Raw genomic sequence first — 20,598 nt, 5'->3', positions numbered from 1 at the left:
TAATTTGGTTGTTTAGTCAGGATTTTCTTCTGATTTGTTATTGTTTGGTTTGGGTTTGTTTTGTATTAGGGTTTTTAATTTTTTTTTCCCTGTGTGTTTTTGTTGTTGTTGTTTTGTTCTTTTTTCTTTTTTTTTTTAATGTGATTTTTAAGAGTCAGACTAATTCACCACTCTCAATGGGTTCACAAGTCTGTTTAGGTTCAATTAAGAAGCAGCAGTCAAGGGCAGTTATTCAACAGAAAGATATGTGGTCTCTTTCAAATTTCTGATAAATACACCTATACCATGGTAAGTCAGAAACACTGATTTACATACACTGTTATTCATACCAGAAAAGAAAGCAAGTAAACAGAATGTATAAACTAAACCTCAGCTTTCAATATTATTTCCCAACAACCCTAGTTACGCAGGATATTTTGGACCAGAATAAAGAAAACCATGCTACTTTTCTAGAATTGTATTTATCTCTACTAGTTCCACGCTTTAAAAGAATAATTTGACTCAAAATAGTTTAAACATAATTAAAGAAAATATTTGCACTCACAATGCTTTACTGAAAAGCAAAAGCACTAAAAACAAGGTAATTTATAATAATTAACAGAAGTAACACATCCCTAACCTTACTGTTACTACAAGACCCCTAGCTGGATATTATTACAATTATTAGTCTGCAATGCAAAAAAAACCCAACAACTCCTCCGAATAAAGAACACTATCAAGGAACTTATATTTTAAATGAATAGAGAGGTCGTACATCTGGCACCAAACTCTATAAAGCAGAACTGGGGTTAAAAAAAAAAAAAAGGCAGATTAAAATAGGGTGAGGAACAACCTCCAAACAGCCCCCTGCATTTTTAGATGCTTTCCTGAATACACCAAAGCAACTCACTGCAAAATATGCAAAGTAATTTTACCAGCATATTTTGTGGCATCAAATATTGTACACCTGTATGTCATGCCTTGTTTTGCAATGCCACCCGGTGGACGCAATTCTGTATTGCAGATACACTGATCTAGTCGTGGAAGAGATATTTTGTAGTATCAGTATTCAAAGATCCTTCTAACCCTGCATTAATGGTTTTTCTTTTAATTATAAAAACCATGCTTTTATTGTTGAAGGCAGCATCTCGTTGTTGTTGAATAAACATGTGCCTGAGACCTAAACTTCTATGAATTACAGCTGCAAATGTCTGAAAAAGCTCTCAATTTCTTCTGTTTCCCATACATTAAAAACTTTTTTTTATATTTAACTTTTCAAATGCAAATGAAAATCTGTAAATGTTTGAAACATACCAGTGCCTTTTGCTCCATAAAAAGCCACAAACATGGTTTCCATGTTTCTATTAATGAGCAACTTTTCACTGAAGCAGACCTTCTAAGCAGCATGCATTACCACCACTTTTCAAAAAAGTGATAAAACTGATAAATGCATGTGATCAAAGGAATGCATTCTCTGCATATTCTCCTGGCTTGCAACAGTAGCTCCATCTCTGAGCAAATGTTTACACTGCCTTCCAGCTGTAGTTATATTGAAAAGCATCCACTACTACATTATAGGTACAAGGGTCCTGCCAAACAGACAAGATAGAGGAAAGGGATCAGGGACTTCCACATCTGAATGAATTCTAAGCCTCTGGAAAGGAAAAGGAATTATGAGACATCTAAATGGTAAACAGCAAAACTCTTGATCCTTTAAAAATGTTGTGCAACTTGGGACATGCTCCTTGCTGGAGACAAGGATTTGCCCCACAATCTCTGCTTTGGACTCTGCTGAGATCAGTTAGGGCAGAAGAGATAACCACAAACAAGATACTCATTTGTCCCTCCTAAACATTTGGTGACGGAATAAAAAAGCATTACAAAACTCAATGCAAAGGAAACATTTGAGTTAAGGAAATAAACTAAAAAAAGTAAGGAGAAAGACAAAATTTACAATGAAAAGCTAGGAAATAAAAGCATAATAATATAGGACCCGTTACTAGTTGAAATATTTTATCAGAAAGAGAGACGAGAAAACAAATTACTGTAAGAGCTTATTAATAACTAGGACAGAATGGGCTGGAATAAGGAAGAAATTAAAGAATAAGCAAACCATAGCATTTAAAAGAGAAGGGAAGGTATCCCACTTCCCCCATTCTTCTTCACTGTGAGCATACATTTAAAAAAATTACTAGAAAAATCACCTTCCATCACAGATTTAATAAATAAATAGTTTCTTAAAATGTATTTCTTTGTCAGCTGTACATCTGACCACAGCAAATTCCTGGCAACCATAGTCAACCAGCTAAAGGCACTGAACACTAAGTTTTACATGATGGTCAGAAAATGAAGTTCACTGTAGTCCTCAGGAACATGACAACCACCACAAGCTGTCACACAACACCACATGCTGCTATCCACGTGCTCTAGGGGCGGAAGGCTGCATCAATTCCACAGGGTAATAATTTTATTTTATAGCTACCAGTGAAATTCATGAAAATAGATAAATATAAAAACAGAGATAGAAATATTGAGAGAAGATTGATACTCTAAAGTTCACTATGCAAGTCTGTAATAACACTTCATAAACACTTCAACTAAGCTGAATTAAAACTCAGTTCTATTTAAGAACGAGCACTTATTTCTTTTTATTGTCATGTATTCCAAGTATTCTAAAAATCACATATTCCTCTTAACTGCCACCAAGTTTGGGATGTCACACAGGCAGAATTACAAATCTCAGGTTATTTGAGACAAACACTCATCAAATCTTTTTCTGTAAAACAAAAAAATCAACCACCTTTCAATATTAATCTTTCTATGACAATATTTTTGCAAAGAGTTGTGAATAAAATCAGAAATAATTATACTGACAGTATTCCTATACATTTGATTTTTTTTTTTTTTTAGCTATTGCATTCAATCCCACTTTGAGGAAATGAAATCAAATTCTTCACACAGTGACAAATATTGATTTAATAACTCAAAAACTACCGAGCTCTTCATCATGTTCTACAGGCTTTGAATCTGCACATTGGAAAGTGTGCTGGAAAGCAGAAGTTCTTGGCCTTCCCACACAGTACTGGTTTCTTGTCCCATTAAGTAATTTGAAAAAGCCGCAGCCTACACACCATCCACAGTCTCTACAACTCAACCCATTACTCCTGTACAACACAAACATCAAGTTTTGGAAGGATACCACAAATCTTACACATGTGTAGACCACTGACACTGGGATATACAAAAGTGAGGCGCAGAACATCTCTGCACTGTGAGTATACTGCCTTGAAGGACATAAAAGAAAACCAGCAAGGAGAAAGAGGCAGCTGTATGGGCAAAGTGCAGGCTGCAATCGAAACATCTGGAAGACAGATATAAGGCCTGATACATTTCCTGTTATCAATTCCAAAACACAAGAACAACAGTAAAAGCTTTCCACTTTCCAGAGGACCAGTATCTATATCTATGTATGTGCACACAGAACAGAATAAGTGAGTTAGGATTAGTGACTCTGTAGGACAGTTGAGTAATACTGAAATGAGTCAGGGTCTTCATGCTGTAGGAAGGATGAAAGAAAATAACAGTCACACATACCAATCCTCTATTACATGAGTTACTGGAACTATTATGTAAAATATGTGAACGGACAAGAACTGAGTAGATCCATCTCTCCATTAGTAACTCCACTGTTCATATATTTTAATATATGTAATCTTCACCTATTTAGAACAGGTGCACAACTGAAGTATGCAAGAACCATAAAGGTTGCTTGACCCTAGGCAGAACAGCAAATAAGAGACAAGGGAGAGCTCCAATGCTACACTGTTGCTATCTCTGACACAACCGCAGCACACTCATAACAGCACCAGTGCATTTGGGCTGTCTTTTGAAAGGTGACGCCTAAAGCAGTCTTACAGTAAAAACGTTCCTCTCGTTAAATTTTCCAGTCCTACCATAGATATACTCACAGTCTCATTCACTTAACCTTCAATAGAAAATTTATCTAAAAACTTTCTTCCTACTGCTGACAATTCAGCATAGCAAACATACCTTTCTGATCTGCTAGGAATACAATTATGTTGTACAAAAACCTAAAGTAACGTGTAATGGGTAACTCTGTAGACAGGTATATCATTCAGCAAATATATAGAAACAGAGGTTAGTCCACACAAATTGTGTTTATTGTCTCAGCTTTACAAAGAAAACCAAACTAATTCATCCACATTACAAAAAGACCTGAATTTAACAAATCAGTATATGTAGAATGCTGAGATATTTCAGGGCATGGCTAAGATTCTAGGCACATATGCAACAGGACTTGGTGCTGATGTACCCCTCAATGAATTAGCCTGTTAATGGACCAGCATCTCAAATACTAATGATGCTTGGCAGAGAAAGCAGGGCATGGAATACATGGCATGAATACCCACCTCTGAAACGTGGGCAGAGTAGGAAAGAAAAATAGGTAATTTGCTGAAGTTTGTATAAGATGTTAATATCGTATGTGTTTCTCTAAACTGCATGTGCTCGGTTCACACTCCGCTCTGAACTGCCTCAGCTGGCCTCACCCTGCCTGCACAAGCACGACCAGATTTAGGACACAGATTTCCTACTCATTTAGAAACTAAGCGCACCAGGAGCAGGCGGCTACAAGGCAGAGGTCTGACAAGTGAGAGACCTCGATCCACCACGAAGCCACCTGGCGAGGAGGACGACGGACGCACCCGGCCTAGTGCAGCAACTGAAATGAGAAAGGCCGAGACGAAGCGCTCGGTCTCTGAAGCCCCCGCCGTTCGAGAGGCGCGGGGCTCCCGGTGCTGCGGGCCGGGCTGTCCCCAGCTCGGGGCTGCCTGCACCGAGGGCAGCTGCCCGGCCGCGGAGCACCGCAAGGGATCGAAGGGAAACGCGGGGGGATCCGTCCCGCCCGCGCTGCCCAAGGGATGCCCGGCGGGATCAGCCCCGCGCCGCGCCCGCTCCTCACCCGCGTCCAGCCCCAGCTGGTAGCAGGCCAGCGGCTCCAACGACAGCTTGTATCCCTCGAACTTGGGGTCCAGCAGCAGCCGCTTGGCCTGCAGGGAGCAGTGGGCGGCGCCCGCCATCCCGCAGCTCCGGGAAAACTTCGGGATCCGCCGGCAACTCCGCGGGCCCTCGGGGAACGCGCGGCAGCGGCCGCGGAGCACCACGGGAAGAGGGTGCGCCGGCGCCCGGCCGCCGGAGTGCATGCTGGGAGTCGTAGTCCGGGCCCGCAGGCAGCCGTGCGCCCGGGGCGCGCCGGGAGCTGTAGTCGCCGAGCCCGGACTACGTTTCCCGGCGGCGCCCGCGCCCAGGAGAGGTGGGGCTGGCGGCGCCTGGCGCGTCCTGCAGGCGGCTCCCCCTCTGCTGCACGGACCGGTGGGGCTGCGGCGGGCGGTGAGCCGGGAGCCAGCCGGGAGCGAACCGGGCCCGGCCTTCCCCGCGCCGCTCCCTCGCTCCGGGGCGCCGCTCGGCGGGCCGAGTGCCGGGGACGCCGGGCGGGAGGGCCGGGCTGCGGAGAGGCCGCGCCCGGAGAGGGTGGGCCGTGCCCGCGCAGGCGGCCCTGTGAACTGCCGGCGCCCGGCTCTCGGGCAGCCGGGTGCGAGCCGTTCCGAGCTCATCCCCTGAGCCGGTCACACACTGGTGCTCCGGTCATTAACCGTGGGGATGTGTCAGTGGACGGAACACTGCATGTCATTCTGTTTTGGTGACTTTTGTTGTTGTTAAGTGAATGACACCAGCACTTGTCGAAACTCTGTTTTGCTCTGCATAGGTTTGTGGAAAACCTAGATTTCCAAAATGAATAAAGATGCGCAGATGAGAGCCACCATTAACCAAAAGCTAATAGAAACAGGAGAGCGAGAACGGTAAGTTGACTTCCTCCTCCTTGCCGGTGAGAGGCTTTAAATGCATCAAACCTGTCCTACACCTAGAAGTAAACTCAATAAAGTAAGCTCAACTCTAAATTCTTTAAATGCTTGCACATGAAAGTCTTGAGTGTTATATAAATTATTTTTTAAAATGCCTTTTAAACAGTTTTACTTTCGTTTTCCAGTTGAAAAGGGATAGCGGGGAAATAAAGGATGGGGTAATTGGCTTATGAACGCTAAAGCTTTCTCTTATGCAGGTATTTTGTGTTGGAATGCCCCAGATTCATGTAAGAATCATTGTTCCATACAGTTTGTTGCAGATAAATCTTGTTATTTCCTGATAAGGAGAATGAAACAAAACTTTCCTTTTTGCTTTTAAGTTTTCTTGTGTTTCTAACTCTTCTCTTGTTAGGTAAAGCAATCCATAGTAGAATACATAAAGCAGCACTTGTGCGAGTCATTGTAGAGATCCCAATACAGGCAAAGAAGTAAACTGCACAATGTTTGTGGCCTATTGTCTCTTCAGTCTGTTTTAGTGATGTTGTATTTACATATCACTGGAGTGATATGACATTTCCCTCCTAATCATTTCACTATGCTTGCAATGCACCAAAATCTCTATTTCCTTCATTTTTAAAGGCCTCTATGAGAAGATTTTTTTTTTCCCTGGGTCATGGCATAGCCTTTTACCTGGTGTAACCTTTTGTAGCCTGATACGGTATCTCTGCTCTACATCTTTCCTGATTGTGACCATACCCTCGGAGATTGCACAGAGTTTCAGCAAAAAAAGCAATTTCTTGAAATGGTATTAAGATCTATTTTATGCTAATTTAGGAATAGGAAGGGTTTTATCAGGATGTCACAAGCTGTCTTATAAACAGGCATCAGGTGATCAGAGACAGAGCACTTGATTTCTTGAACTGAGAAATACCCAGAAGGCAGTCAATTTCACCTGTATTCTTATTCTGCTTTTTGTCATCAGTTTATCTGCCCTCTACACAATTCACTAAGTAAAAGGGATTAGATCTATACTATTCAGGCTCTTGCTACAATCCTTTCATTCATAAAAACAGGGGTTTGCTAGAGTTACTTAGGATAGTACAAGATAAGCATGCTTTCCAGCCATTGGAGAAAAGGGTAAAAGATAGTAAAGATATTTATCAAATCTTACTTTCATTTTGCCTTCTTCTGTTTTCTAGTACTAATTTTCACCTTTTTAGCTAACTTTCCATATTCTGTTTCGATGTATGGAGTAGACGCTTCATTGTGGCAGACTGTTGTGTCTTTTCCATTAATGCCTGAAGCCTTGTTGCTTAAGCTGACATAGCTAACTATGCTTAGGAAGGTAAGATACAGGATCCTTCATTTTCACTCAGAACCAGGTAATGTGTAACTGAGAGATAAACCTGCAGTTGAGTAGTGCAGAATTCTTCCCAAAAGGTGAGGGAGAAGGTTTTACTTATTTTAAAGACCTGGTAGCAGGTGAAATACTCCATTTTCAAAAGTTTGCATACATCTGCTCCCAGAGTAGACTCAGTCAGTTCAAGTAATTCAAGAGCTCCTACCTTTTCCTCCGTGGCTGGAGCATCAACATTGTCTGAACCTGTTATGTGAGTTAGCTCTGAACGCACCAAATCCTCATAGTCCAGCACGGTAAACTGAAATTGGAACTCATTTGGGTTTGGATTCACCTGCTGTTCAGCCACCTGCTGCTGGTCTGGGAGCTCTCGGGTAGTAATTGTAGGCTTGACTTTCAAACTGGAGCATATTTAAGCTGTCAGGAATGTTTGCTGTTGTAACAAGTTTTATATTGTCTTAACAGCCTTAAAGAGTTGCTGAGGGCCAAGTTAATTGAATGTGGCTGGAAGGATCAGCTGAAGGCACATTGCAAAGGTAACAGTGGCCAATTAATTAATTTCCTTTGTACTCAACTGAGATTCTGGCCAAATAAAGGTCCCAGATTAAGGCTTTACTGACAGTTTAAACAAGACCTGGGCAAGAGGAATGTATCCCTGGCAATTCAACATTTATGTTTAAACATGCTACTGAATTGAGATTACTTCTCAGCATTGACTTCTGCATTTTTCAGTAGTTTGCAAGGCATTATAAGTAAACAGTTGTTTCAGTACTCATGTGTATTAATAATAGCCTTTATTTTGCTATAGATTTATTCCTTTCTTTCTGACATACTTTTTGACTTGGTTGAGGTATATACAGAAATCTTGTTTAAACCAATTGGAAGAATAGTAAGGATTTACTGTCTGTGCTCTTCCTTATTGTATGTTCCAAAGTGTTTTTCCAGCTGCACCTTTCTTACTACTCTGTAAATAATATGTTTTAAGAAATAAGTGAGCCAACTTGTGAACTGCTCCAACACTCCAGTAACAAGCACATCTGGTAATGCTCAGATGTGAGAGCATTATGAGTTCTAATGTTTGCTTTTAAAATGAGCTGATCAAGATGCATCAGCAGTGACAAGTTCCCATCCTTAAACCTATGGCGTAAGTTAGAGACTAAAAGCCACTGTATAATGCAGTAGGTGCTGAGCTCATAAACTATATTTAGGTCCCATGCTACTTCGTATTCTGTCATGACTATGTAGGCAGGTTTTGTCTCTTGATCACCAGCACAGGTTTTGTCATTTATGAACGGATTAAAAGATTTAAAGTATCTGTCTTGGTCTTGGTCTTCCCCAGATGTCATTAAAGAAAAAGGACTAGAACATGTTACTGTTGATGATTTGGTGGCAGAAATCACTCCCAAAGGCAGAGGTAAGAAAATGCAAATGTGGATAGAGTAATACTTCAATAAATATACCTCTATTTCATTAATATTTTGAAAGCAGCATCATGAGCTTATCTGTGTTGGATTCAAGGAAAAATGTTAATAGTTTGATATTAACTACAAATTAAACATGTGAATTTGTATTGTATAGCAGCCTTCAGATTACTTTTGCAGATTACATTATTTAGTCATGTCTATATTTATTTTTATAATTGGCTTAATGGTCTTGAGCAGTGTATGCAACACAGATGTTTTAAAATTCCAAATCTTTTAAGATGGAAAATCAGAACTAATAGTTCTAATGTAATGGCATTGGGAAGAGTAAAGGACATAGCATACAGATACAAAAAAAAAAATTAAATCACTTAATGAAACCACTGTCTGCTTCATATTGTTCCTCTCAGGCTCTCTAGCAGGGTTTGATGTCTGTGGTAGAAACTTCATTAAGTTCTAAATAAAAATAGACCTTCAAAATAGCTTGCTCGAGACCTTTACTCGGAGACCAGGGTTGAGATTTCTTTTTGGTCTTAAATTTGTGAAGAAAAGAGGTAGGATAATCACACTTGTTCTGATGATTATATCTTGTTTCCCATTGAATAATCCTTTTCCTCAAACTTTCCAATTTTCCGGACTATGAAAAGAAAAAAAAAACAAAAAAATTACCAGTAACAACATTGTTCTCAATAGATCCCAATTTTAGCATATTTTAAATGGGAAAAATATAGACGTGTTCTATGAAAATCAAATAGTTTCAGTTACTTTAGGTATTAACAGTTACTTTAGAATTGTAAGAACAATGAATAGAAATGGCTGTTGTAAAACTATGGATTTTAGCATACTTTTTATTTTGTCTTTTTTAACTTTTTACTTATTTGTGTTTCAGCTTTGGTACCAGACAGTGTAAAGAAAGAACTCTTGCAAAGAATAAGAACCTTCCTTGCTCAGCATGCCAGTCTTTAACTTTGACATTCATCTGGGATAGTCTCCTGTATTACATCAATCATATCAGGATTGGAATGCAGTTTACATACTTAAGGATGAAAAATCATTAAATTTTCTTTGCACTGCATTGATTTCTTAAACTTGGTGTTGTTTTAATAAAAAATTTTGTGGACTCATGGTTCTAAGGTGGTTCTCTCTTTTAGTGTACTGTAATGTGGTGTCACCTGTTCCAGTTTCTAATAATCTGTAACTTTATACAATTGTGGAACCTTGCAAAGATTTTCAGAAAGGAAGCACGGTTAACAAATATCTTGACCAGAAACGCAGAAAGGTATTTAAAAAAAAAAAAAAGTGTAGAAAATGGGATATTTCATACTGCTGAGCATAGCCTTTCTGATTTTCCCAGAGTCAGCAGGAGAAAGTTAAGACTGTGTGAAACTGCTGGTGAAATTCCTTTTGTACAGCTTTTCTAGGGGATGAGTTGTTTGAAGTCTATGACAGGAGTTGCAAGTATTGACTCAGCAATTCTTAAGAGTTTGAATTCTTCAAGAAAAGGGCAGTTGTATCTTTCATCAGCAATTTTTTTCACATTTACTTTGAGTCACTAATTCTGAACAACTACTGTTTTCTAGCTTTGCCCATGTTACTGGTATTTTTTTTTAATGTGCATCTTTGGGGCCTTTTGAAATTGAATTCAATAATTTGCTGTAAGTCTCCTAACATGATGCGTTTTTAATTCTTGTATCCAGAAGTGTAACATCAGACAGGTTCTATACATAACTTCAAAAATGAATTTGATGAACAGAGATGCTCAAGAAAGAGGCTTTGAAGTGAGAATGTTTAATTTAATGAAAAATTACTGACTCAACATCATGTCCTCCTAATTAGAACACTAAAAGCTGTCACTTAGAAAGCCGTTCCTGTGCCGGTGGGTTGTGCTGTTGCAGCCGAGGAGCCGCTCGGGGGCGCCGCGCCCGGCGCATGGGGAGGAGGCGGCCGCGCCCGCCCCACCCTGCAGGGCCCGCGGGGATGGGCCCGCGGGGATGGGCCCGCGGGGATGGGCCCGCGGGGATGGGCCGGCCCGCGGGGATGGGCCGGCCCGCGGGGATGGGCCGGCCCGCGGGGATGGGCCGGCCCGCGGGGATGGGCCGGCCCGCGGGGATGGGCCGGCCCGCGGGGATGGGCCGGCCCGCGGGGATGGGCGGGCCCGCGCCGATGGGCGGGCCCGCGGGGATGGGCGGGCCCGCGGGGGTGGGCCCGCGGGGGTGGGCCCGGAGCGCTGTGAGTGCTGCCCTGGCTGCCGCTCACCCGCAGCACAGCCACAGCGGCAGTGCCAGGCTGAGAGGGCTCCAGGGCCTGCTCAGTCCGGGAACAGGTCTGAGACGAGTTTGGCGGTAGACAGGAGGTGGTATAAACAGGGCAATACCAACATCAACAGGACACATGTAACTGGTCATGAACAGCTTTTGTAGACAAAGGCCAAGTGCCTGGTAACACTGGAGCCAGAATCGTGTACCTGCTGCAGATATTCCTCCTGAGGGCCTCGCCTGAGCTGTTTTAAATCTACTTTCATGTCAGTTTGAGCATATTTGCTGTATGTCATTGCATCTATGTTGTTAAATAATGGTGGAGGTTGGAAAGAAGACAGTTCTTTCACTTAAAGATCCATCTTGTTTTTTAAAAATATTTTTGCATTCAGTATGTATTGTGGATTAAACCCTGATGGCAACCCCCCCCCAACACCCAGTGGGATAAGGAAGAGAACAAGAAGCATGAAAGTTAGAAAACTCAGGGGTTGAAATGAAGACAGTTTAACAGGTAAGTCAAAAACCATGCACAGAAGCATAGCAAAGCAAGGAATTAATTCACCACTTCCCACTGGTAGACAGGTATTCAGATACCTTCAGGAAAGCAGGGCTCCATCTCTGGTAACTATGGAAGAAAAATGTGACCACTCCAAATATCCCCCCCTTTCAATCTCCCTCCAGCTTTATGTGCTGACCCTCAGTTGGGGTCAGCTGTCTTGGATGGGGCCTCTCCCCACTCCCTATGCATCCCCAGTCCCCTCACTGGTGGGGTGGGGTGAGAAGGAGAAAAGGCATTGATGGTGTGCAAGCACTGCTCAGCAATAATGCAAGCACACCTATCTTAACACTATTTTGAGCACAGCCTGTAAAAAATTGAAAGCAGCCCTGTAATAGCTACTATGAAGAATATTAAGTCCATCTCAGCCAAACCAGCATAGTATGTTAATTCAATGTTTGTAACTTTATTTGCTGTATGTTCTATTTGAATTGCATATATGTATAATCACTATGAGTTCTTCATTCCAGACTTGATATACCCAATGCTAGTACTTGATGTACTAGCTAGATTATGTTTCTTCACACAATCTAGCAGAATATATGCTACTAAGTATGTTTTACATATGTCAAAGCTGTAAAATACCATCAGTAGTTTTACACTTTTGTTCTTAGAGGTCTTTGCTAATGTTCTTCAATATTTTGCACATGACTTTAAAACTCTTTGCATAATGAATGGCTGGAGCATGTCATGGGCACACAATTAACTTGCTCTAGAGCTACCAAATGATCACCTTCACTGTGGTGAGAGCAGGCCAGATTTAAGGTATTCATACACTGAACTGTGGAAGACTTGTCTCATCTGTAAATATTTGAAGCTCCACCTGGAACATGACAGCTGAAATGCAGTTGCTGTAAGTGCAATGTAGTCGTCTGCAGTCTGCTCATACTTGGCACAGAATAAAGACTGAATGCTGTACAAATTTTCAGAAAATTGTGCTGACCAACCTAAAGCTAAAGGCTTGACAACAAGCTTTTTCACATGCTGCCAAAAATAAGCTGTAAAGTTCTGCCCAGTCTGGCTTAAAATGCAAGAGTGTTCAGAGACCAAGAAGGAAGAGGAGAGTGACTGCATTCCAGAGACATAGCAGTGGTTCCTGTCTCAGGGTACCATTGGCTGCCCGCTGATGTAAGCAGCCCAATGCCACTTGTTCCCCATGTGAGTTCTGTTAATCACACCAGTGCAACCTCCATGAAGTAGCCAGGCAAAGAGCATGTTGGACAACATGTGCGGGTCCAAATTAGCCTGGAGTGTCCTGTTCAGAGGTATCTCAATGGACCTTCTAAGAATGAAGTTAGATTTGCAGTGATATCAGCAATGAGAGATGGTTTCTTTGTGGCCTCATATTTTTGTTTTAACTGCAGGTTCATTCTCAGATGCATAGTCTGGCTTGTCTTGCAAACTGTTCCCTGCACAGTCTCAGTTTCTACTAGTTTGAGTATTGAAAACAGTAACATTTAGGATTCAGTCAGAGCATTGTCCTGCTGAGGTTCTTTTCCCTACACTGAAAAATATGATTTGTGTTTTCAGAGGTTCCATACTTCCAGCATATACAGACAGATGGATTAACTAATTTTTCTTCAAATTTTCTGCATTTTCAATGTCATGATTCCTTACAAAGGCAGACAGCATCCAAAACTAAATAGCCATGAAGTGAGAATTCAGGATTGATGTGAATTACCCCAGCTATGGGAATATATTTATTTTAGCTGGCCCAGTGCATATACATTCCAGTAGCGGGTTCAGCTTCATCTTTTTGTAGACAAGTCTGCAAAAAATAAAATGGTTTGTAAAAAGACATGGAAATGATAGGTTGGATAACAGGTAGGGTAAATTGGTATAGCTCTGGGTGTGCACTAATCCAAATTTCATGTGACAGCAAATTGAATAGTTCTACTGCCATCAATGAAAGGCCCATAGAAAAAAGTTAGCTTAGCCTGTCCTTTAGTCAGGCCCTGAGGGGTCTGAAATGCACAATGAGCTGAAATTTGTTTGATTGTAATTTGTTTGATAATTATTCTCCCATGAATACTTCTCTATATTGACATAGTCCAGTCAAAAAAGGTTACAAGCCAGTGACATCACCAATCATTTTTGCTGGGATGTCAATCTTTTACTCACATCTTAGAATGACTTTGCAATCATAGGTTTTTCCAATTTCTTTTTTTTTTTTTAGGGGGGGTAGTGTTTTTTATCTTCTTTTCTCCCTGTTCCTTCTTCATTCTTGCTTACTGCCATAATGTTTCAGAATGGCCCTTTATCACTTGGAGAACAAGTACATCTGAAGTCTGTTTAAATCCAGTAAGATTCCATCAGTGCTATTACAAAGCATTTGCTGCTTCTCATTTCTCTCTGGAGGGTCCTTTGAGGTGACAGCTCTGCACTATCTCACCCATGCCATCATCTTATGGAATATGTTTAATTGTAGCAATTGTGGCACCTTGACAGTTTGGCTTTAACTTAGTGATTGAGTTTTCACTGGAGCAATGAAAAATATCTAGTATTTCTACCTGCTGGGTCTCTTTGGCTTTATATTTCTAAGTATTTGCAATTGAAATCAGAGTTTTGTTCTACTTGGCCTGTTTTTCTCAGTTATTAATTTTCCAAAAAGAAACAGCTGTGGCTGCAGACCCAAATCTGTAATGACTGAAGCTCAAAATGAGGAAAAACAAATTCCTTTCTTCATAAATAATTTATATTTCACCAGCTTAGTGTAGTAAATAGGTTAATTGATATTCTGCTTGGAATAACAAAAGGCCTAATCTCACTTTAGTGTATTTCACATTTACCATGATGCTTTCCATCTGAACAGTATTATTCTTAAAAATGTTTTTCATGCTTAGCTTCTAACTAGTGATTTAGTAACAGATCATAAAAAACGTCCCTCTAAGAAATCCCTGCTAATTTCTGTTTGTTGGAGTCACTAGGAAAGAGGTTCCATTCTTTCATTCACTGATCCTGAGGTAAGATATAAAGTTGCTGTTGATCAGATCTGTGTTTGGCAGCCTGTGGGTGAATGCTGACAAGGGCAGAGTAACCTGGCCTCTTCTGCAGCCTGGCTCTCATCAACTGTCTGTGTACAAAGTCAGCACAGTGGCGTGGTTTTGCATCTAGTGCTCAGGGCAAAAGCAACACAATTCCCTAGAAAGCAATGACACTGGAAATCATAGGGGAAAACTCAAGATCTGTTTCTAAAGCTTTTAATACATATGAGCAGAACACTGATCCTAGCTTTGTATGCTGCATTGGTGAGTCTGCTGCTCAATTTGAAATTTTTAAAGGAAATAGGAAAAAAATGGAGCACTGAAAGAGGAAAGGGAATTATTGAGGGCTAGCTCAGCTAGCTAAGCTTGAAAAATCTCCCAGTGTTATCTATTGAAAAGAAAGCTGATACAAAATATGGTTGTGATGTGTCATAATCTTCTCAGGGAGAAAAAAGGAAACAAAAACAGGTGCTACCTCCGCTGAGGTGTAGCGACCTGGTTCAGGAACGACACGGCAGCCACACCCAGGCTGCTCGGTCCATCAGCTCACAGACACCAGTGTGGTGGATGGCTAATGGCGTTTATTAACTGGTTACATGGGGTTATAAAACCTCTGTTTGCTACATCACATCCGTCTGCTTACGTTACAGGTTAGGTATTGCTTATCTTATCAAGGACACTAACCAACTAAGAGTTGAGGGAGGGGTTCTGTCTGCCCATACAACGCGATATCTTCTGACAGCCTGTCCCTAATCTCCCACATTTCCCCCCCCTCTCATGACTAAATAAAAAAGTATAAAAGTATAAAAGTATAAATGTTATAAAAGTATAAATGTCATAAAAATACAAAAGCTGTTAAAGTTAGTATAATAGGATACAAAAATAATATAAAATGTTAGTAACAAACACACTTCACGATAATTGCATGCGTTCGACAAATAGGATGTCGACTTTGTCTAAACGTCTTCTAACAAACGACACTAACTTGTTCAAAATGCAAGGCCCAAAAATCAATGTCAGGAGTATCATGGTGAGAGGGTCTATTAATGTGGGAACAAGGGTGGCTAGCCATGGGGACTGATTGAACCATGACTTGAACCATCTCTCTCTCTTTCTCTGGGCCAGTCTTCCTCTCAGTTCGGCCATGGAGTCTCGCACGACTCCGGTGTGGTCTGCATAAAAACAGCATTCTTCTCTCAAGGCAGCACACAGGCCTCCTTGCTGCATGAGCAAGAGATCCAGTCCTCGCCTGTTCTGCAAGACGACTTCCGAAAGCGAGGAGATAGATCTTTCCAGAGAGGAGATGGATTTTTCAATTCTCAGTAAGTCTTCGTCAATTGTCATTTGCAGCTGAGAAAGTCTTTGATGTTGGGTCACGAGAGCTGAAACACCTGTGGCTGTGCCAGTGGCTCCTAGGCCAAGGAGCATTGCAATGGTTATACCTGTCATTACTTCTCTTTTGCGGAGCAGGATGGTTTCTTCTAAAAAGTGATACATTTCTTCTTCTTGGTGATACAGGACTCTAGGAACAATCAGAACTTGGACACAAAAGTCAGCAAGGTTATTGAATTTGCTAAGGTACACACAGGGAGTTATTCCGATTTGTTGACAGACCCACATTCCTGATAGGAACGGAACTGCCCACTTATCAGTCTTTTGACTAGGTTGGATGAACTCAGTACAGATATTTCCCATCTGCTTTGCTACGGTTACACTGCCAAAGCATTTGCCTCGGCCTGTGACTTGACTCAGGGTAATTTCTCTCCGGGGGGTGTCCCACTTACAGTTGTGTGGATTGTTTGCTGCAGAGTATTCAAAAGGAGCATCAAGGGCGACACCCTCATAAAAAGGAGGTTCTGCATTATTACATAACCAGCATGATTTTGTAAAGTTCGGATTGGATTGGTTCAATGACAAAAAGGTAGCATTTAACACACTAAGAAACAAATTGTAAGGATCTGACTTAGGTTTTTGGTAGATAGCTAAAGGACTGAATGAGGAGGAGGTGCCAGATGTGGCCTCTCTCCTGTGTCTGCATGCTGTGAGAATCTGATAGGGTTTGAATGATTGGGGCACTGAAGGTGGGAGTCTGATAATTTGCACGTTTGCCCAATTTAACTGCCTGGCTGCATTTAAAGCATGCCATTTTTATCTTCTTCCAGTTTGTGAGGGGAGTTCGTTCTGACTTCCCCTCAACCCAAGTAGAAACATTGTTGTTACTGATTTTATATACTGTTACTTCTTCTTTGTCAGAGCCGGAGTCAGAGCCGGCAGCAGAGCACTGGCTGTCCCAGTCCCAGCTACAGTCCGGTTCAGAGCCGGAAGTCGACTGACTGGCTGCTTCTGGGCTCTGGACCCTTTTGGTCGGGCTCCGACCCCGCCCCTTTCCCTCAGGGCTGAGCCGCCCCTTCCCCCTGGGCCCCCGCCCCTTTCTCTCGGGGCTGAGCCACTCCTTCCCCCTGGGCCTCCTGTACCTGCGCTCCCCCCGCCTCCTGCTGTGGGAGCTTCTTGCCTTAGAAAAACGCGCTTTTTGGCAAAGATTAGCTTCAGCTCTCTCTTTGCGCTCTCCTCCCTTTTTCTGCTTGCGTGCCCCCGCATTAGCAAACGAGCTCTCTTTGTTTTCAGCGCTATCTTGAGGCGCATAAGGTGGAGGTCCCTCCCCCGCTTTTTCAGCATTCCTAGCTTCTTCAGCTAGACCGTTGTAAAATGACTGCATCTGTTTTATCTCTTCAGTGAGCGGCCTTGAGCCCGGGGGCTTCGAAGCAAACTCTTGACCTTCTGAGCCCGAGCCCATACATTCAGCCAAACCGACTTCATCAACACTCTGAGCATTATCACTAACATTCAGAGTACATTCTTTTACATTCTGAAAATTCTCAACAACAGTTCCCTCTGAGAAAGTTTGCGTTGCTGCTGCGATACCTAATTGGGGGGAAACCTTTAAACAATTTCGCGCAGCTCTCCAGGTGTCCTGTTCATGCAAAGCCTTCTGTAAAGATTTTACGACCCTTCCCCATGCTTTAAGATTTTTCCCTGAGCTGGAAGACATTGTGTCTTCGGCAAGAGCTTTAGTACATTGATCCCAAACATCTGGGTGGAGGATATCCACCGGTCTATCAATAATACTAAGTTGCAAAAGCCTCGTCACTGCGAGGGTAAAATCTTTTGCTTTACAATCAATTCCCCACTGCTTATGAATCTGAGAAACGACCTTCACGAGAGCTTCCATCCCCTGCGTGGGTCCGGAGGCGTCCCTCCCGCCGAGCTGGACCAGCCGCTCGGCCGTTGTTCACCCGTCCAGGCGACTCCCGTTCTCCCGGGCGACTCCTGGGTTTCTTGGCACCACTTGCTGCCTCCGCTGAGGTGTAGCAACCTGGTTCAGGAACGACACGGCAGCCACACCCAGGCTGCTCGGTCCATCAGCTCACAGACACCAGTGTGGTGGACGGCTAATGGCGTTTATTAACTGGTTACATGGAGTTATAAAACCTCTGTTTGCTACATCACATCCGTCTGCTTACGTTACAAGTTAGGTATTACTTATCTTATCAAGGACACTAACCAACTAAGAGTTGAGGGAGGGGTTCTGTCTGCCCGTACAGCGCGATATCTTCCGACAGCCTGTCCCTAATCTCCCACAAACAGGGAAAGGATTAAAGAGTACAAGAAAATAGATGACAAAATTTAAAAGAACAACTGCTTAATCATTAGAACAAACAGTGGAGAACTATGGTGGATCCTTCATTTTTCAGTGCTTTCCTGAGTACAACATGCCTTTAAGGAAGAATTGCTTTAGTTCAGAGCTAATCAAACTTTCTGGAAATACAGTACTTACCTCTTCGTGCTCCCTGGAGCTGGCAGCAGTTGCTCAATTTCTTCCAGATGAGAAAGAAAAGTCAGAATAAACATTTTCCATAAAGATAATGCTTCTTTAGTTGAACACAAGCATAAGTTGTTAGCCCCAAACACAGGTGTAGCTGGGTGGAATGCATTGTGCTCAGAAGCTACAATGGAAGAGGAAGTAAAAAGTGAAGCATTACAGAATACTTTTTTGTAACCTGGATTAAAAATGCTGTCTCTAGCTAATCTGTTAACATTTTCATGCACATTTAATTCTGAGTTAAGTTTCTCCCCAAACCCTGGATCAATTTGCTAATATTTGAGTTGTTTAGCTTACATTTCAAAATACCTGTTGATGCTTATTTTTCAGGAGGAGTTTCATGAAACAGTCAAGGCCCAGAAGAGGACTGTTCTTCCTTTGTTGAACAAAGACCCAAAAGAGTGTGATCTAAGCCTGGTTTCAGCCTATTACAGCTGTAATGATAAATATAACTTCTAATGCTTCCCAACTATCATGAAGTGAACAGGAAAACACGATAATCATAGAATCACAGAATAAGCTGAGTTGGAAGGGATCCACAAGGATCATCAAGTCAAAATCCCAGCCCTGCACAAGACCATCCCCAGGAATCACACCATGTGTCTAAGAGTATGGTCCAAATGCTTCTTGAACTCTGTCAGTGGTGCTGTGACCACTTCTCTGGGGAGCTGTTCCAGTGCCCAACCACCCTCAGGGTGAAGAACCTTTTCCTGATGTCCAGCCTAAATCTCTCCTGACACGGCTTCTGGCCATTCCCTTGGGTCCTGCCACCGGTCACCATAGAGAAGTGATCAGTATCTGCCCCTCCTCTTCCCCTCACAAGGAAGTTGTATAATGAATGAAAAAATGTATTCATTTTGCTTCTTCATTGTGCTGGCTTGAAAGTAAAACCAGCAAGAGATTCCAAGTCAGAAAAAACAATTTAATAGGAGAGAAAAAAAAGTAAAATAAAATAAAACACACGCAATAGTACAAAAGATCACTGACAGAGTCAGAATACAACCTGAAACCATGGTGGTAGCAGTCCAGATGAAGTGGTCTTGTTGAAGCAGTGTTCCTGCAGAAAAGTCTGGTAGCTCTTGTCCTCTGAGAATCCAGTCAGTAAGGCTACCTGTGCTGTCCGAAATCCCAGATTATATCCAGGTGGGAATGCTTGGCTCCTCCCCCTGGGTGGAGCATCTCACAATGGGCTGATATTATTTTATCAGTCTTGTAATGGGTCCTTGATTGCCCATTAAACAGAGATAGCTCCTGGAGGGAGTTATCTATGAGTCATGCAGCAGGGCATTGATGGGCCAGTAACAGAAGATAGTCTGGAGGGAGGGGGCAAGGGAAACACTGCCCAACCTAATTTCAACAGCACAGTTGGGTATTCCTCTAGGCTGAATGGGGATTCTGCCTCCTAAAAGATCCTGTCAGCTGGCCAGGCTCCACTGTGAAGGTCAGTGCTTCAGAGAGAGATGCTTAAAGGAGAGAACCCCTGAAACATTCTCAGGGGTGCAATGAAACTGCCCAGTCCAGCAGAAGACCAGACCTACACAGTTGTCTGAGCTCAGGGAGACCTAGGCAGTCACTGCTGCTCTTTGGCCTCTTTTGGCCACTGCTTCCAAAAAAGCTGCTTGGAGCGTTTCAAATTTATAAATATTATTTTATATATTATATGCTTGCTAGAAGTCAGTTTGTTGAATTTTCCTAAAGGCCTCTCACCAAGATCACTGGTCTGGAATTTTCCTCTGCAAGGTATTTCAAGCTTTAGTGAGAGTAAGGGAAGGAATTTAAGATATGCTTGCAGAAGCAGAGGTGAGTACAGCTTCAGCCAGAAAGACCTCTACAGAGAAAAGGGGCTTTTGTGACTACTTGGCTACTTTCTTGGACCACACAAGCTAGGATACATATTTGTCTAAACTTAAGCCAATTATTTTGACAATACTTAGATATTGCCAAAAAATATGTGCTCAGGAATACTATAAAGGAATGGAAAAATGTATCTAACAATGGAACTGTCTCTTCTCAGCTGGAGTTTCAAGATGTTTTAATGGTTAAATTTGTAGCAGCAATATGTACAATTACTTCTGAATTTTACAGTAAAACCTGCAATTTTTCTGTGGTTACGACCATGAAAACTCTCATTTGACCAGAATCAAACACTTGTTGAAAGTAAAATTTATTCCATAAATGTAAAATATGAATTACTACAAAATGCATCAGGAGTGTAATTCAGGAAAGGTACTCTTAGTTAAAAAGCTATTTGTAGCGTTAATAAACCACTTGAGGGAACAAACAA

General features: G+C 42.1%; 2 protein-coding genes across 3 annotated transcripts in view; one reads left to right on the top strand and one right to left on the bottom strand.

Annotated features, from left to right (window-relative positions):
* NUDCD1 (NudC domain containing 1) overlaps nucleotides 1–7,469 on the bottom strand; it is a 41,178-nt gene extending 33,709 nt beyond the window's left edge. Inside the window, exon 1 of one of the 2 annotated variants that reach the window (XM_040062396.2) lies at nucleotides 7,427–7,469. Coding sequence is in view for 1 of the 2 variants with exons in the window: in XM_040062387.2 (XP_039918321.1) it covers nucleotides 4,961–5,078 (118 nt within the window). In the remaining variant the exon portion in view is untranslated. Of the gene's footprint in view, nucleotides 1–4,960; nucleotides 5,132–7,426 lie in introns of those variants that run through there. The other variant, XM_040062387.2, reaches the window with a different exon arrangement.
* ENY2 (ENY2 transcription and export complex 2 subunit) lies at nucleotides 5,261–9,772 on the top strand. The gene is made up of 5 exons (XM_040062406.2): nucleotides 5,261–5,388; nucleotides 5,765–5,858; nucleotides 7,684–7,754; nucleotides 8,558–8,632; nucleotides 9,529–9,772. Exons 2-5 carry the CDS (start codon nucleotides 5,791–5,793, stop codon nucleotides 9,603–9,605), a joined length of 291 nt encoding a protein of 96 aa, XP_039918340.1. The 5' UTR covers nucleotides 5,261–5,388; nucleotides 5,765–5,790; the 3' UTR covers nucleotides 9,606–9,772.
* The last annotated feature ends 10,826 nt before the right edge of the window (nucleotides 9,773–20,598 follow it).

This window comes from Hirundo rustica, chromosome 1 (assembly GCF_015227805.2).
Source record: "Hirundo rustica isolate bHirRus1 chromosome 1, bHirRus1.pri.v3, whole genome shotgun sequence".
Taxonomy (NCBI): domain Eukaryota; kingdom Metazoa; phylum Chordata; class Aves; order Passeriformes; family Hirundinidae; genus Hirundo; species Hirundo rustica.
The sequence above is the reverse complement of the archived record's forward strand: the minus strand, read 5'-3'. Positions and strand labels throughout refer to the sequence as shown.

What these genes read in the sequence shown, in the direction of transcription:
- ENY2 (XM_040062406.2), top strand. Translation starts at nt 5,791, where the DNA reads ATGAATAAAGATGCGCAGATGAGAGCCACCATTAACCAAAAGCTAATA. An exon ending in GAAACAGGAGAGCGAGAACG is followed by an intron (nt 5,859 to 7,683) that starts GTAAGTTGACTT and finishes TTGTCTTAACAG; the next exon opens with CCTTAAAGAGTTGCTGAGGG. An exon ending in AATCACTCCCAAAGGCAGAG is followed by an intron (nt 8,633 to 9,528) that starts GTAAGAAAATGC and finishes TTTGTGTTTCAG; the next exon opens with CTTTGGTACCAGACAGTGTA.